This window comes from Thermobia domestica, chromosome 2, assembly GCF_964235325.1.
Source record: "Thermobia domestica chromosome 2, izTheDome1.hap1.1, whole genome shotgun sequence".
In the NCBI taxonomy this organism is placed as follows: Eukaryota; Metazoa; Arthropoda; class Insecta; order Zygentoma; family Lepismatidae; genus Thermobia; species Thermobia domestica.
Window position 1 is genome coordinate 308,895,300 of NC_137455.1, and position 15,655 is coordinate 308,910,954.

A 15,655-nucleotide genomic window follows, 5' to 3' on the forward strand; every position below is an offset into this window, starting at 1 on the left:
TTTGTTGTAATTCGCCTAACTTGCCCTAAAAAACAAACAAAAAAATATTTAAATATATTAAAAAATAAGCTTAAATACTTGAAAAAAGAAACCGCGCATAGAATAAGGCGCGAAAAGGAACCAAAACAACTAAAGAAGATAAGAAAACTGATATTTATTCCAAAATTAAAGGGGAACCAGTTTTCTAGGACCTTCCCGTCCGGATGTATGGCGTAAAAAGTTCACTACAAAATCCGGAAACCTCTGCTAAATGGCCTCTAAAATGCACGAATGGTAATCAAACGGAGTGAGAGGATGGCGAAGCCGGTGGTTCCACGTGGAAGCATCCGAATGAAAAAGGTGTATACGCATAAAGAATAGTGGTGATAGTAAGTGTTTTTTGGCAATAATACGAGTTTCAGTAGAACTTTTCACAGTTGCATACTAGTATCTCTCCACTAGTAGTACAATAGGCATTTCATTCAATTGACTTATTCAATGAATCGATTTCTTAGAAAGTAATTCCATGGAACAGTTTCCCAACTGTTCCGAAGAACCAGTTCGTAAAGAATCAACTCGAGAAAGGTTCTAGAACACTGATTATGAACCAGATTGGTTACTTTCTGTATGCAATTTCATAGAGAAAGGAAACAACTTACTTCATAATCAATGTGGTAGAGCTGCGCTCTAGAACCTTCCACCAATAGCCCACTTAAAAAAAAAATGCACGAAATATAAAACAGAAATCGTGTTAAATCATTCTACAAGCGAGGGCAAAGCAAAAATTATATATCTAATACATTGTACGACAAGGGGGACAAGTTCCCCTAACCCCCTGTAAACTAAAAATTATATATTGAAGTAAATTGTACTAAAAGAGGAGGGGCAAGCCCCGTAACGCTCCCTCCAAAGCACTACCTACATATCAAGACTTAAACAAATGTATATATATATATATATATATAAAAGAAAAAAACATACCTGAGACTAAACTGAAGTGTACCATTCACCGGCATGCTTCATAAAAACTAAATATTTTTCACCAATTCTCGCGTCCTTACAAAATTTTCGACACCAAGATAATATGCAAATTGCAACATCATTGACTCAGAACCATGAGTACAACTTACATTTCTTTTCAAATGACACCAAAGATTTTCTGTATTTTGCGTGTAGGCACCACTTACTGGGGCAACGAAGTTTGAAGAATGGTTCACAGTCAAGTGATACCATCCATCACTACTTAATGATGAATACCTCTTCCAGCAATCAGTCATAATTGTAGAATTAACATTAACATGTCTAGTAATGACTTCGACTATATTTTCTGCCGACCTCTCATTATTCGGACATTCACTCAGAAAAATATCTCCGGTCCCTAGGCAAATTCCACCTACAATCCACCCTTTTTTCTTTCGCCTTCCAACATTATATTTTCTCAGTCCAAGGGGAGAGTCGGACTCCTGCCTGCCAGGAGGACCAAACGGAAACGGGAAAGGTCCAATCCCAGATACCTGGGCAACGGTACTGATTCCGCGGAAGGGAGGTAACCCTACAGGAAATGGGCCGGCTCCAAACTTACACGTACCATTGGATCCGGGATGAGATGTACTGCATCTCGACGTGTGTGTGGTACCTCTACACACGGCGGTTGCCAGTTGAACGATAGAGATAGGCAGAGCCGGGACACAAGCCCCCTCAGGCATTGCCTGTGGTTCCCGGATTGGGTTGGACTCTGCCGGGTTGTGGTCATACCGTGGGATTCGGTAGCATATGGGAACTAATCCCAGGAACCTGGGTAACGGTGAACATATGCGGGAGGTGAGCTCGCCTTAAAACGCTCGGGCACCATGCCTGCAGAGTATGATAGGGCCTGACTCGCTAGCAGGACCGCTTCCACCAGTAGGTTAACTGGTAGGCACTCAGGACTTCGGTCTGGCCGCGCAGTGGGCATATCCCACTCTCTCAGAGAATGGGGGTTACATCGCTTCGGCGAGTCAGAATTAGGGGACAAATTCTGACGGTGCACTGCGTGCACGAGGATCAATAGCGTATATTGAACTACGGGTGGGGTGCGACACATTTAGCGGTACCCGTCCATTAAATAGACCAAACGGTCGCGGGCATGCTCCCCATGCATGCAATTAAGCGTGGCATAGTAGACCACTAGCTCCTAATGTCAACTCGAGTGCACCAAATAACAGGGACAGACAACAGGCTCAAAGCATACCTCTCTACAGTAATTCAGCCAATCGGAAACAGTTCTCGAACTTATTTTCTCTTGAAACGAACACTCATGAATAATATTTGAGTAGTTAGTAACACCAGCAACGAACATATATGATATTAACAGAATTTCACGAACTTGCAACTTCGAGTGACTGATAAAAGAACCATTTCGAACAGAAACTTGTTTTAAATATGCGTGACATTTTCGGTTGTAACATACAAGAAATTTTCAGACGATCACCTCGAACTACAGTACCTAACTTACATCTCCTTTCACAATCTTTATCTAACTTTAAAATTCCAACTGGCATACAAAAGCAGTAGCTTTTTTACTATTAACCACCAAAGCTCCTAGCCTACACAAATTTAAATTAGCGATTTCTTCATTCTCATATAAACTATCAACACCGTTTGCCATTAAACCGCCCGCGCAAACCGTAAACAGCAGGGAAGAGAGTACAGCACAACCTACAGCAAAACAGAACAAACAGCACTGACACACCACTCCTACAAAAACACAATCACATGACGTCACATACAACATTCCATACAAGAAGAACGAAAGTACCACGTACCAGAGAAATCACACTCTAAAGACGGTGCACATCAACAACCAAATCACTGAATCAAAGAATCAAATGAACGATGAAATTCCCATAGCAAAGACTTACCGTACTAGTAACACAGAAAATGAAATTTCTGTACACTGTGCAGAAATACACCGCCAGTGGAAAATAGTACTATCTTTTATAGTCACCTTTCATATGCAATCACTTATTTTGTTCGTTGTAAAGCACTTGTAATGATTTTACACTAGTAACTCTACATTTGTAAACCTAAAATTCTGCTGTATTGCTTTGTATTTAATTTCGTGTTATAATATTTTAATATCTGAATCTGAGGAGTAGAAAGAAGATAAGATTACGTGTGAGGCATGACATCTATCGTCAATAACACTAGCGTGGGAATTCGGGAGGAAGTAAGGAATCGGCCTGGGACCATTATGTTAGGTACACTCATGTCCAAAATGATTGTCGCATATCTAGATCTGTGTTCTTGTAAGAATATAATATGATCATGATTTTGCAAGGTACTTTTGATACTGATATTATGTGTATAATCGGGAAATGTATATTTGAGGTAAATTTCATAGGAAAAGAATTATAAATACGAAAATTAGAATGAGTAAAACAAAATGTTGCTAAATGGACAAGAAAATTTTATTTTCGTTTTATTGTTCTTATTTACTGCTCTTTTGACATTAAATTTGCCACATACATGTTTTTGCCGATAATACACATACTAACATTATAAGAAATACTGGGCGAATTCGTTAACAAATTATATTCCTACAACAACATATTTATAAACATGCGACAATAATTTTGGACATGAGTGTACATCCCTGAATTTCCCTAGTGAGAATGAGGAAAACTCTGGATGGCTGGCGTGAAAAATCTTTACTCCTTTTCGACTGAGTATCCCCACCGGGAATCGAATTCAGGACTGCTCGCGTTATAGGCGAGAACGTGGGACCATGCATTTCTTTCATCTTCAAGTATTTCTAGTAGCTATAAATAGTTTATTCCCGAGTATAGTGGCTCAGTGGTAGAGCGCTTACTTCATGCATATAGTCCTTTGTTCGATCCCCGGCCAAGTAAGTTTGTGGTGGACGATATCGTGTCTGTCTTTCTTAGGGTACTTACGTTTAATTTGACAGTAATATGTTGTTATCGATCGAAATTGATAAAATTTTTACTTTTAAATTTATAAATAAAATATATAAACTTGAAAATAAAAATAAATTTGTATTTGTAATAAACCTTGCCTTATTTATGATTCCCTGCTGGGTTTATAATTTTCATTTTCCTTAAGACCATGAGTTGCTCAATTATACCACTGATTGGTTGCCAACATTCCACGGGGCTAGAGCAGATGTGTATCAAACAATCAGTAATCCACATGTCTCCGGAAAAATATAACTCAAATTTAGCCCAAGGAACTTTCCAGGAATCTTCCATCGCAACTGAGAGTTGAACGTTCAACATCAAGGCCTGCAGTCTATCTGTAACCATCTATGGAGAAGGTTGCAAACAGCAAACTGACCTTCCAGTTGAAACAAAACTGATGATCACCGAAATTAGATGATATAAAAGCCCCGCTATATATATATAAAGAAAGAAAAAGGTGCAACGAAATATCTGAATAAGCACACGAAATATCTGAATTTAGAATTTAAGAAAGAATGAAATAAAATATTCGGTTATCTGTCGTCTGTCGCACTAAGAAAGAAATTTAATTTAAATCCTGGTATGGCACTCCTGAAAGATAGTATACACCATATATGTTTTGCTGCCTCGTGAACTATACCTTTATCAGGGTTGGCAAAAATCATGGTTTTTATTGAAAAAACGAAAAAGAAACTTTTTTTTTTTGTTTAAATAATTTGCTCTGTGTATTTATATCACATAGTTTGTTTCATCTTGGTGTTATTATCCAACAACAGGGTTATGCTGGAAGGGCTCATATAAGCTTAAAGCGGAGTCCAAACCGTTTCTCGACTTAACATCCGAAACACATTGTCCTCCATTTGAACTCGAAACCGGGACTAATTGGCCACAAATGCGATACGTCTGCTGACTCACTCACGAAGGACTCCTGATACATTGTACTGATCTTTGCATACTTTTAATATAATTGTCTAATTGTCAAGAGTCATTTGAGAAGGACAAAAAGATAAACAGTTGAACAAGTGACGCTATTATACAGAATTACATATGGACAACTTCAAAATACTGCAGAGTACAGAAGAAGTAATTAAGTCCAAGTTAGTTCACAATGACTTTTATCAGTCCAAGCTAAAGAAATATAAGGACTTAATTTGCATATCAGTAAGAAAAGTGAATAAAGATACGAATTATTTGAGTCCACTTTGGCTCTGACTCATTTATACATAGATACCAAAGATACTTCTGATTTCAGTAAATGCCTCTCGTGGGGTTTATATGACCCCCCCCCCCTTCAAATAAAAGTACGATATTTCGATGTATTTTATCAATAGTAAACATCATTAAAACGAAACGATATTTAGAATTTTTCTTTGATTGCAATTGCATAACAATAACAACAAACTATAAAAAAATCACAAAAGAAACATTCATGAACTTATTTTCAAAAGTGGCTTTCGTAGCGTAATCTCTTTGAATAATGAATGGGGAATTTAGGTCTGAATATAATACGAATAATATGCCCAAAAATGTACGTTCATCAAGATTTTACGAACACTTACACTTCTACAAACATTTTTCATTTTTTGGTAGCCAACCCTGACCTTGATGCACATACATATCTCTTACTCTGAATAAAATAAAATAAAAATAAGGGTAAAACTAGTTTTGCCTGAGTGTGCCAATACCTTGCTTGCATCAATGACAATAACACTTTACACACGACACGAAAAGCTGGCGCGTTGGCCTTGAAGGATAAACTAGAATTACAAACCGAAGCATTGAAAATAATAATAATTTTATTTTCTAGTCTCTTAGAACATACCTTAAGGTTCAATTTTAAAACAAAGAGCGGCAAGGTAATTGATCCGTCTCACAGCGATAATGCGCATTACGTAAAATTAGAAATTTACACACACACACACACACACAAACTATTTTAAAGTGCAAGGGTGCATTTTCCACTCTTAATGTACAGCAATCTTGATGGTGTTTTTTAAAATTAGCTCTACAGACTTACATAAACTTCGGATAGAAATTTCCAATTGATACATTGCGTAGATACTTAGATATATATTTTTGTATTGAGCTGTACGAAATAATTAGACGGCCTCAAGAATGACCGGGATGAGCAAGGTTCTAGAACACGGATCCCCCTCCCGCTTAGCTGTAATAAAGACAGAAAATAACGTATCCTGCGGGGCCCTAACCTGCCTTCACTCGCTAATGCTTGCTGGGCAATATTATGTGAATTTAGTATTAGACTTTGGTATAGAAAAGAACCAACCTAGCTATTGACCTATATGGGGGGACCTGTGTTCTAGAACCTTCCCACCGGGGCGCTTGAAATTCTGTAATTTTGGTCTCGTATTCCTCACAAACTATTAGGATTTCGGAAGAAAAATTTTACAGGTCTTCATACCTTAGTAGTGTTAACAAGTACACGAAGTTTCATCAAGATCTGAGTTGGTGGTGTGTGACATGGTCTGGGTGATTTGACGTGAAATGAGCCTGGTTCTAATAATTTCACTCACGTCCTTATTATTTCCTCACATATTCCAGTATTGACAACTTCAAGTTCACTTCAAACCTCCTATGTACTTTAACGATTAATTATAATTATAACAATGTATTTACATGGTATTAAGGAAAATAACAATGTTTTACCATCTCTGTTATGATCATAGTGGCGAGAGTAAAAAAACGTAAACAATGTAAAATAGTAAAAAAATTAATGATTTTAACTTGGTGAATACTAAGTATTCTATCTCTACTTACTCAGAATGTTTATATATTTAAATGATTTAGATATTAGTCATATTCCAGAGCTCCTTCGTGTCTATATAGTTAGCGTGCGTGTCACCCGCGCGAGAGACCCGGGTTCAGTTCCTAGTGGGAGCTCATGTGGTTCGGATCCCAAGTTAAGCTGTAAGTCTCATATAGCCTCGCTGCTGAAAGGGACTCTAAATTGAAAATAAAATAAAATATTCTATTTATTTCTTCAAATATTAGATGTTCTATTTTTCTTCTTCGGAAATTGACGCCAGACACGCACCATAAATTTTTGTTGGGAGAATGGGAAGGGGGGGGGGGGGTTCAAAGTCGAAAGATTTGAAGGGATACGGACCTGGTTGACATTACGTGAGTGCGCACCTTTTACAGATAACACAAATTGTAAAGAATTGTAAATCATGCAAAGAATTAGGAAGTTCATGGGTGCTCGCCCGGGTTGAGTAATAATTAATTAGAAGAAATACACGGACAAATAATAGACAATTTAGGTATGTACATGGAATTTGATGTATATATATATACATATGAAAGAAATTTATTATTTCAAAATATAGATTGATGTTTATACCTAGCTATTTGTGTGCCTATTTGAACAATATCAGTAACGTTAGGTGGAGGATATGAAGTATTTGGAGACTGATAATATTAAACATTATAGTATGTTTTTTATTTTTTATTTATTTATTTATTTTATTTTTTAGTATGAGTCCGGAGAAGGAGCTCGATACATTACGAGGAAAGCTGCAATGAAGAAGCTTCAACTGGAGTTACATGCTTTTCGAAGACTTTGTATATTAAAGGGAATCTATCCGAGAGAACCAAGAAACAGAAAAAGAGCACAGAAGGGTGTTCCTGGGATCAAAACTTTGTATCATATAAAGGATATCCAATTTTTGATGCATGAACCTTTGATGTGGACAGTCAGAGATTGCAGGGTAAGTTCCTTTATTGAAGATCTTGATTTTTACTACCAGAATTCTATATAAACCTAGGTGAAAGAAGTAAATAGATAAGACTTTAACGAAGATTAAGGCACATTTTATTTTGTTAAGAACAACTAGAATCCTAATCGGATTACTAATTTCCAGGAATGATTTCGATAATATTCCTGTTTCTTTCGACTACTATACACTAAATAAAGAGCTTGGACTTCACAAAGATTTTAATATTATTTAACGTAATGCTTTCTCAAAGAAAGTATTAAAATCAACTATTACTTGTTTTAACAAGACTCAGTAGCTCAAACGTTGGAGTATCAATTATACATAAATAAAATCCATCTTGATCTAAGTTATTTACATACGCTATTTGTTGTTTAAAATATTTCACATGGATTGTTTTCTTGTTCTTTAACCCATAGACAAATTGCTTTAATTTGTACCTTCTGTTACAGAATCGTAGAATCTGCGATACCCATACATTTTAAAGTCATTGAAGTCCGTATTTGTGAATAAAGTTGTTGATAAGTAAATCCCAATTCTAGTAGAGGTTGCCATAATCCAAATTTAATGTTGGGTGCTTTGTCCTAATGTAATTCGATTTGTACATAATTATTCACAAGTGATGATATTTTCTTAGTAATTATGATCTCTTTAAGTTGTGATTGCATATGGCAACGTGTTATAATAAGCCGGAAACCGCGAATTCTTGATCTTATGCCTTGATCTTCTCTATTATGCGTTCTTGGTAACAGCACTCGATTGCAACAGGGTTGGTTACCAAAATCATACAAGGAAATTGATCATGTGGTTGGGATTTTTGAGGCTCTCATAAGAGGTTAGAGGTTGTTATTCTGAACAGATTAGACTTTTATGGCGTTTTATTAACTTACCGAACAGGCGTAGATACTGTTTTATTCTTGGTTTGCACTTGGAAAGTTTTAAGTTCGAATCTCGTAGCTGACCTTTCGTACAAGTTTTAATTAAGTTTCTTTAGTTTTGTTTTGGGCTGATTCAAATTCATGCCGTTCATTTTTAAGATTAATTTTTTAGATGTTAGTGTTAATGGCAGTGCTGTAAAATATACAAAATTGTAGCTATATTATTTGTAATGTGTAGCACTATTTATGGTTTTGCTGCGGCTACTCAAAATTTTTTCTCAAGGTCTGAAATATGGAGTATCAAGTTGAAGAAAAGAAGTCATCTCGGACATGTTCTTCTATACAAGTTCAACGAAGATTCTAGTGTCGCAGAGGCATCCAGACAAATCTTTACAGTGAAAGGACCATCCGAAAATAGTTTGACAGGTTCCAAAGTGGAAATTGTGACTTGAGTAATGCTCTATGTTCTGGTTGGGCATTTTATTTTGATTACGATAATTTAAATGACTTGATCTACCGTGACCCACGTCAAAGAACCTGGAAATTGGCCACTGAGATGGGTAGTGGACAGGTTACTTCTGCGCTACACCTTCTACTACGGAGAAGATTCAGAAACAGGGTTTGTGTATGCTTCAGTCACTCAGTATGCAAACAACAAAAACCAGCATGTTGTCATATGTGGTTCTTTGCTTATCCGCCATCATAAATCGTCTCGCCAACATCAACTCCCTTTTCTCACGCATTGTTACCAGAAATGAGAGATGGAGCCTGTACGTGAAATTTAAGCAGAGGAGGGAATGGGTCAGCCGAAACAGAAAGGTAGCACCACATATCAAGCAAGATTTGCATCCTAAGAAGACAGTGTTTTGTGTCTAGTGGAACATGGCAAGGTTTACCTACAGAGAAATCCTACACTGTAATCGTACCATCACTGCTGGTTTGTGTTGTAATCAAATCTAATGCGTTCATACAGCATTTCAAGAAAGAAGGGGAAAAAACGAATAAACAATATGTATGTCATCCACAAGTACAACGCTAGACCACATGTGACATGACAACCATTTGCCATTCAGCAGCTTCAATAGGAGGTTCTTCCTCATTCGGCGTATTCCCCAGATGTTGCTCCCACAAATTGTCATCTTTTTCGGTCCCTGTCGAATGCACTCCGTGACACTTCTTAAAAAAAGATGAGCAGATGCAAGATTTCATTGATTTCTTTACATTCAAGCCACAGCTTTTTTGTTTTTCGTAAAGGCATCAACAACTGCCTGAACATTGGGAAACAGATTGAGAACAGTGTGGAGGAATACAAGAGATACATTGCCTGATTAATTCAACCCTCAAACAAGAAAATTATCCATTAGTTCCAAACGACTCTAATTACTTAATCAATTCAGTATTCTTAAACAGACCCTGCCCGAGCTGCTTCTGCAATTTCTTCGCTGTATTCCATTTTTAATGTTTCCAGTATAAAGTTTCTATCTGGAATTTTCATATGTAAATAAGTAACAAACACAATTACTATTTTAATCAACGTTTGAAATAAAAATGAAATCCTAGTGTGGCATGTGAAAATCAGAGTACAGTAGAAGGTATATTCATTGAAAGCTCTAAAAATGCACAACTTCCAAAGTTCCAATTGGTCAGCAACGGAGTATAGTGAGAGAAGAAAATGAAGAAGCCACTCGAATATTCTTGACTAGCACTTTCTTTTCCAGCACACCCACATTAGAGTGACGCCTGTTTTCCTCGGTAGGTTGGACTTAACTTTTCACATTTCCCGGGCGAAAGATCCTGGGACTAGCAATGGAGAAAGAAAAACGAAAGTTTGTTATTTAAAATTGATTTTATTGTTCAACGTAGTTTCGTTCAAGAGCGATACACTTACTCTACAGATCCTGTGTGACACAGGTATCTTCACCTGGAGCTACTTCTTCATGCTAGGAAACAAATAATATTCACTGGGGTCAGATCCGGAGAATACGGTGGTTGTGAAGCTATTTATACTCCATTATTCTATTTTGCCATCACTTCCATGAATATGTAAACCGGTGGAATACTTTTTCCTTTATCAGATGCAGCCCTTTTTTTCTTGACTTCACGTTCAAACGGTTCAATAATGCTGTATAATATTCTCGTGTAACTCTTTTTCCATTCTCAAGATACTGAATATCATGCCACGTGCATCCTAAAAAGTACTGGGCAAGATCTTTTCAACCGATTGTTGCGTCTTTATAGTCGCATTGAGCGGCTTTCGTTCGGTTCTAGCCACTCTGCAGGATGTCTATTGGACTCAGGTATGTAGTGATGGTTCCATACCTTATCTATTACGAATTGGGGCGAAAGTTCACTTAGGTTATACTGAAATAGCTTCAAACCACGTTCTGAAACATCGGCAAGTTCCTGTTTGGTCAATTGTCAGAAAACACGGCACCCATCTCACACGAAGCATTTTTCGAAGCAAATGTTCTTAGTTTGTTGGTTGATTTAGAGCACTGGTTCCCAGTCTTGTTTACCTGGTGTACTTCGTGTCCCTCGAGCTCCCTATGGCTATATGGTTAGAGAACATGCCTTTGACGCAGGAGACCGAATTTGATTTCCCGGTGGGAGCTCATGTGATTAGGATCCCATCTTAAATTGTAGATCCACGTCTCATAGGTAGCTGCTGAAGTGGATGCTAAACTACAATCCGGGCAGCTCACGCCATTCTCTTCTCCTACTCATGATCGATAAAATGTCATACATGTAGCGCGTGTGAATGTAGCTAAAGCTAAATTATAAGTGGTCATTACGTTTTGCTGTATCCATAATTTCACAATATATTTCTGAAAAGTACTGGGACTACTATTTCTGAAAAGTAAGTTGTAGCTTCGGTAACTTACGCCTCCCCAGAGGGCCATCCCAGATTGGGAGCCACTGATTTAGAGTTTTCCATCTCGTTCAGCACCGAAGCTATGTGAGACGAGAAGCTACAACTTAACGCAGGATGCGAACCACATGAGCTCCCACCAGGAATCGAACTAATATGTCCCGCACAAAAGGCGCGTATGCTAGCAAATGTTCATCTATATATATAAAAGAGAACGTACAAAAATTTGTCCGCTCATCACGCTAATACGGCTGAACCAATTTCTTTCATTTTTGGGGGGTTATTAGGATTTGGACCCTAGATGGTTTTTATCATATCACTTTAATTTTTAATTACCAGTGTCTTGAGATAATTGACCATTCAAGTGTCCATAACGTACAAATCCTTTGTTATTAGTTCATCATAGGTAAAAATAAACGTATTTATATGCAACCCGCATGACCGTGTCACTCGGCGGGTTAACATAAATGACAGGCGATATACAGCGGAAAATAGCTTGAATCTTCTGTTTAAAATTTTTTAATTGATTTGCTTATTTTTACAGACACTTTTACAATATGCCAGCACCGGGATGACCGCAGCGAAGCGGGGCGGGTTAACATAAATGACAGGCGATATAATGTTAAGATTTACTGCAATCTTCTATGGTTTTTATCATATCACTTGAAAGCGAAAAAGTAAAAATTATCTAAGTAACAAAGTTTATTGCGTTCCGGGGTGACCGCAGCGAAGCGGGGTGAACGCTGCTAGTGTAAAATATTCCTTATTCTGTTCGTTTCTTTACGTTGTCAGCTATCTCCCTCACTTTCACTTTACGGTCATCCGAAACTACACGGTGGATTTTTTAGTGTTTTCTGGAGTTGGTGTCGCAATTGGACGTTCAGAACATGCAGCATAATTTTTGCTTGTACAGCCACATTTAAATTCATTAAACCATCAACAAATAGTTGTTTTTGGCAGAGCAGATGTGCCGTAATGCTGTTCAAACCATTCTTGGGTGAGGGTTCGAGAGAAAGTAATGTTTAATCAAAGTATGATATTCTTTCTGGTCCATTGTTTTAACAGAAACGCAAGTAGACACTCGACTGCAACTCGTAAACAAATTGTCTCAATCTAATGAGAATTTGACATGAAAATTTCGAATGCTTCGAATTTGCTTTCAAAAAGTCACATGGATACTTGGTTTCAGACGCTGTCTAGTAACGAGTCCCGGACTTGTAACCCCCTTTAATATATGATATTTTGTATGTATTCACAGCATACGGACAGTTGAAGGATGAGATCAATAATCTTTTTTAAAAAACCTACTGGTTTTCAAACTTCTTCATGTCGAGTGCGGCTTCCTGTTACATGCATATTGGCAGTATTAGGTTTTGTATTTGAAAGAATTATTTATGTAAAAGAATGTATTGATGTTGTTAACTGTTTATTTCTTGTTCATAGGAGACACGATAAACTTGCTGATTTTTCTCGTGGTTGTATGGTTAGCGTTCGGTGCGGGATAACCTGCATCAATTTTTAGTAGAAGCTCATGTAGTTCGCATCCCTCGTTATGCTATAAGTCCATGTTTCATATAACTCCTGTGCTGCAGGGCGCTAAACTCTAAATCTACTAACCAACCATAAACTTGCTTTAAAAAACAGGGTTGATTTCTGTTATTTCTAAAATTGCAGTTTGTAGCTACAGATTGATGTAAAAACTACCTTCATTTGCCTCTGTTGCCAGGTTATACTGTCAGCAATAAAACGACCTTAAAAGAAACAAGTGATGTGCCACCCGCTTATGTAAAAATGAATGTGAAAGTGAATGGAAATAAGATTGATTAGGAAAGAATTTTTATGTACTGGTCGGTTTAAAACTTTAATATAAAACTTTGTTGAAATCTTCAGTTTAATCACTAATTATGGAGTCCCAATCTTTATCGAGGCCTTTCACGCTTCAACTGTTCCTAACGTTCCCTGCAAGTCTAGTGGCTAGCGTGCACGCCTTTGTTGCACGAGGTTCCGGGTTCGACTCTGGTAGAAATCGCTTGAAATTTGAACGCATATACAGTGGTTTCAATTCCACCTTAAACTATAGCTCCATGGCTCGTATAGTCCAGATGCTAAAAAGAGACGTTAACTTTTAACACAAATACTACCTTCAACTTGTAACATGTTAGTAACATGTAAATAAGTGCAGTATATTATTCATTTATTTTTCTGACCTCAGATTTTCAGTAACTAATTCCAACCTACTGAAGAAGGCAGACGTCTATCAAAACCAAAAATTCACTTGAAACCATAACATTTCAATCTGCATTAAAAAAAAAAAAAAAAAAAGTAATATCTTAGAGGTTGAATTTTAATGGTGGGGGCTGATTTTTGCAGTGTTTAGTCTTCTACAGGGTTCTGGAAAACCTGGAAATTTATTTTGGAGAAAAAATCTTGGATAATTCAGGGAAATCGACTATTTCTAATAAAAAGAACGTGGAAATATCAGGGAAATTGAGTACAATATTTTTGTATATTTTGAATGTATTCAAGTGTGAAACAAAAGTATTTACTTGTTAATTTCCTTAGTAGGTTTCTCAACCTCATTTATTTTAATTATTTTCTTGTGACTCAATATTTAATTGCAGTAGTTCATTGGGAAGAAGGGTGGCCATTTTTAAATATATTATTATTAAAACTTATATGCTCTCTTACTGTTAATTTCTTCCACTAGACAGAAATTGGACCTGGAAATTGCAAAATTAATACTTGGAAAACCTGGAAAATTCAGGGAAATTGAGTTCAATATTTTTGTATAAACCCTGTTCTAGTAGCATCTGTAGCAGTAACTGAAGAGTCAAAACGGTAAGGTATAGTCCAAACATGAAACTGAAAGAACCGTACTTTAAAATTGAGCTCTGTTTAAATATTTTGTTGTGCAAATATTTGCATCTGTCAGTATTTTCACAGCTGCTGTTAATCTATTGCTCTAAATAGTTTGAACTGTTCAAAATCACTGTTTTCTCAGTATTGACCAAAAGTAGATACTCACGGGTTTTTCATTCAACTGTTCGATTATTTTAAAAGATGAATTCCTTATTAAAGATTTAGTTATTGATTGCAGAAATAACTTCATAGCTGGTAATTAAATGTGTATTAATATGTAATATGTGGTAATGGAATGTGTATTATCCGATTATGTCTTGTTTTCGCACATACAGGTATTCGGAAGGAAAATAAGAACAGCGAAGTCTCTAAGAGATTTCGAAGCTTTGGAGCGCTTGAGGGAAAATTATCCAATGCTCACATTGGATCACATTGTAAAAGAACGGTAAGTTAAACTGCTTATAACTACAAAATTTAAAGGAGTGAAAAATGTACAGCTGGACCAAGAATCGAACTCTGGTCTCTGGCTTTCTACTGTAGAGTCCAGTTGCTGACTAGGGTTGCCAGCTCTGAAAAATAAATTACCGGTAGCCGATTATAATCCTTAAAATGGATGCAAAATAATTGCATTTAAGGGAGTTCTGTAAGGCTATATCTTTTACGAAAATGAAGATAGCAACTGGCAGGAAATTTTAAAATACACATCAAAACACAAATTTTTCCCTTGTCGCTATTTGTAAGTTAGTGTTTTACACGGTTGTTGGTAGGAGTCTTCGTGACGCAGAGCGCTACCTAGTTCGCTTGTTTATACATTATCCATTGTGATTTTTGTGGGGTTTGTGAAGTACTCTGTATATGTGCTTCCTCTCCCAACAACTGTAGACAAACTGCGACACCGGATAGCAACAGGAATAGCAGCAGTAACATTAGACATACTCGCACAAGTATGTGATGAATTTGACTATGGTCTGCAGAACAACCAGCGAGACTCCTACCGACAACTACGTGAACCAGTAACTTGCAACTGGCGCCAAGGGATAATTTGAGTTTTGATGTGTATTTTAAAATTTGCCGCAAGATTGTATCTTCATTCGCATAAAAGATACAGCCTTATGAAATCGGGTCACTTGATATATTCTCTATACAGTTGAGCCTAACAAAAATACTGGCCAGTTGGTAACTTTGTTGCTGACTAGCAACACACTTTGTTTTGAGGACAGTTTTCTGTAATTGAGAACGTATGGACCGTGCCACGACTCTTGTGTTTGGAAAATTTAGTATGAATTTTTATGAGTACTTCAGTTTAGTTCTATGTATTTGTATTATTGAGTTTTGTGTCCCAACTGTTGTCGTTTAGTCTAAAAAAGTGACCAGAACGAA

General features: G+C 36.9%; 1 protein-coding gene across 1 annotated transcript in view; it reads left to right on the forward strand.

Annotated features, from left to right (window-relative positions):
• The window catches only part of LOC145678608 (pescadillo homolog), a 50,046-nt gene that overhangs the window by 2,538 nt on the left and 31,853 nt on the right, over positions 1 to 15,655 (forward strand). Inside the window, exons 2-3 of the mRNA XM_081748955.1 lie at positions 7,430 to 7,663; positions 14,611 to 14,720. Of these exons, the coding sequence (XP_081605081.1) occupies positions 7,430 to 7,663; positions 14,611 to 14,720 (344 nt within the window). The remainder of the gene's footprint in view (positions 1 to 7,429; positions 7,664 to 14,610; positions 14,721 to 15,655) is intronic.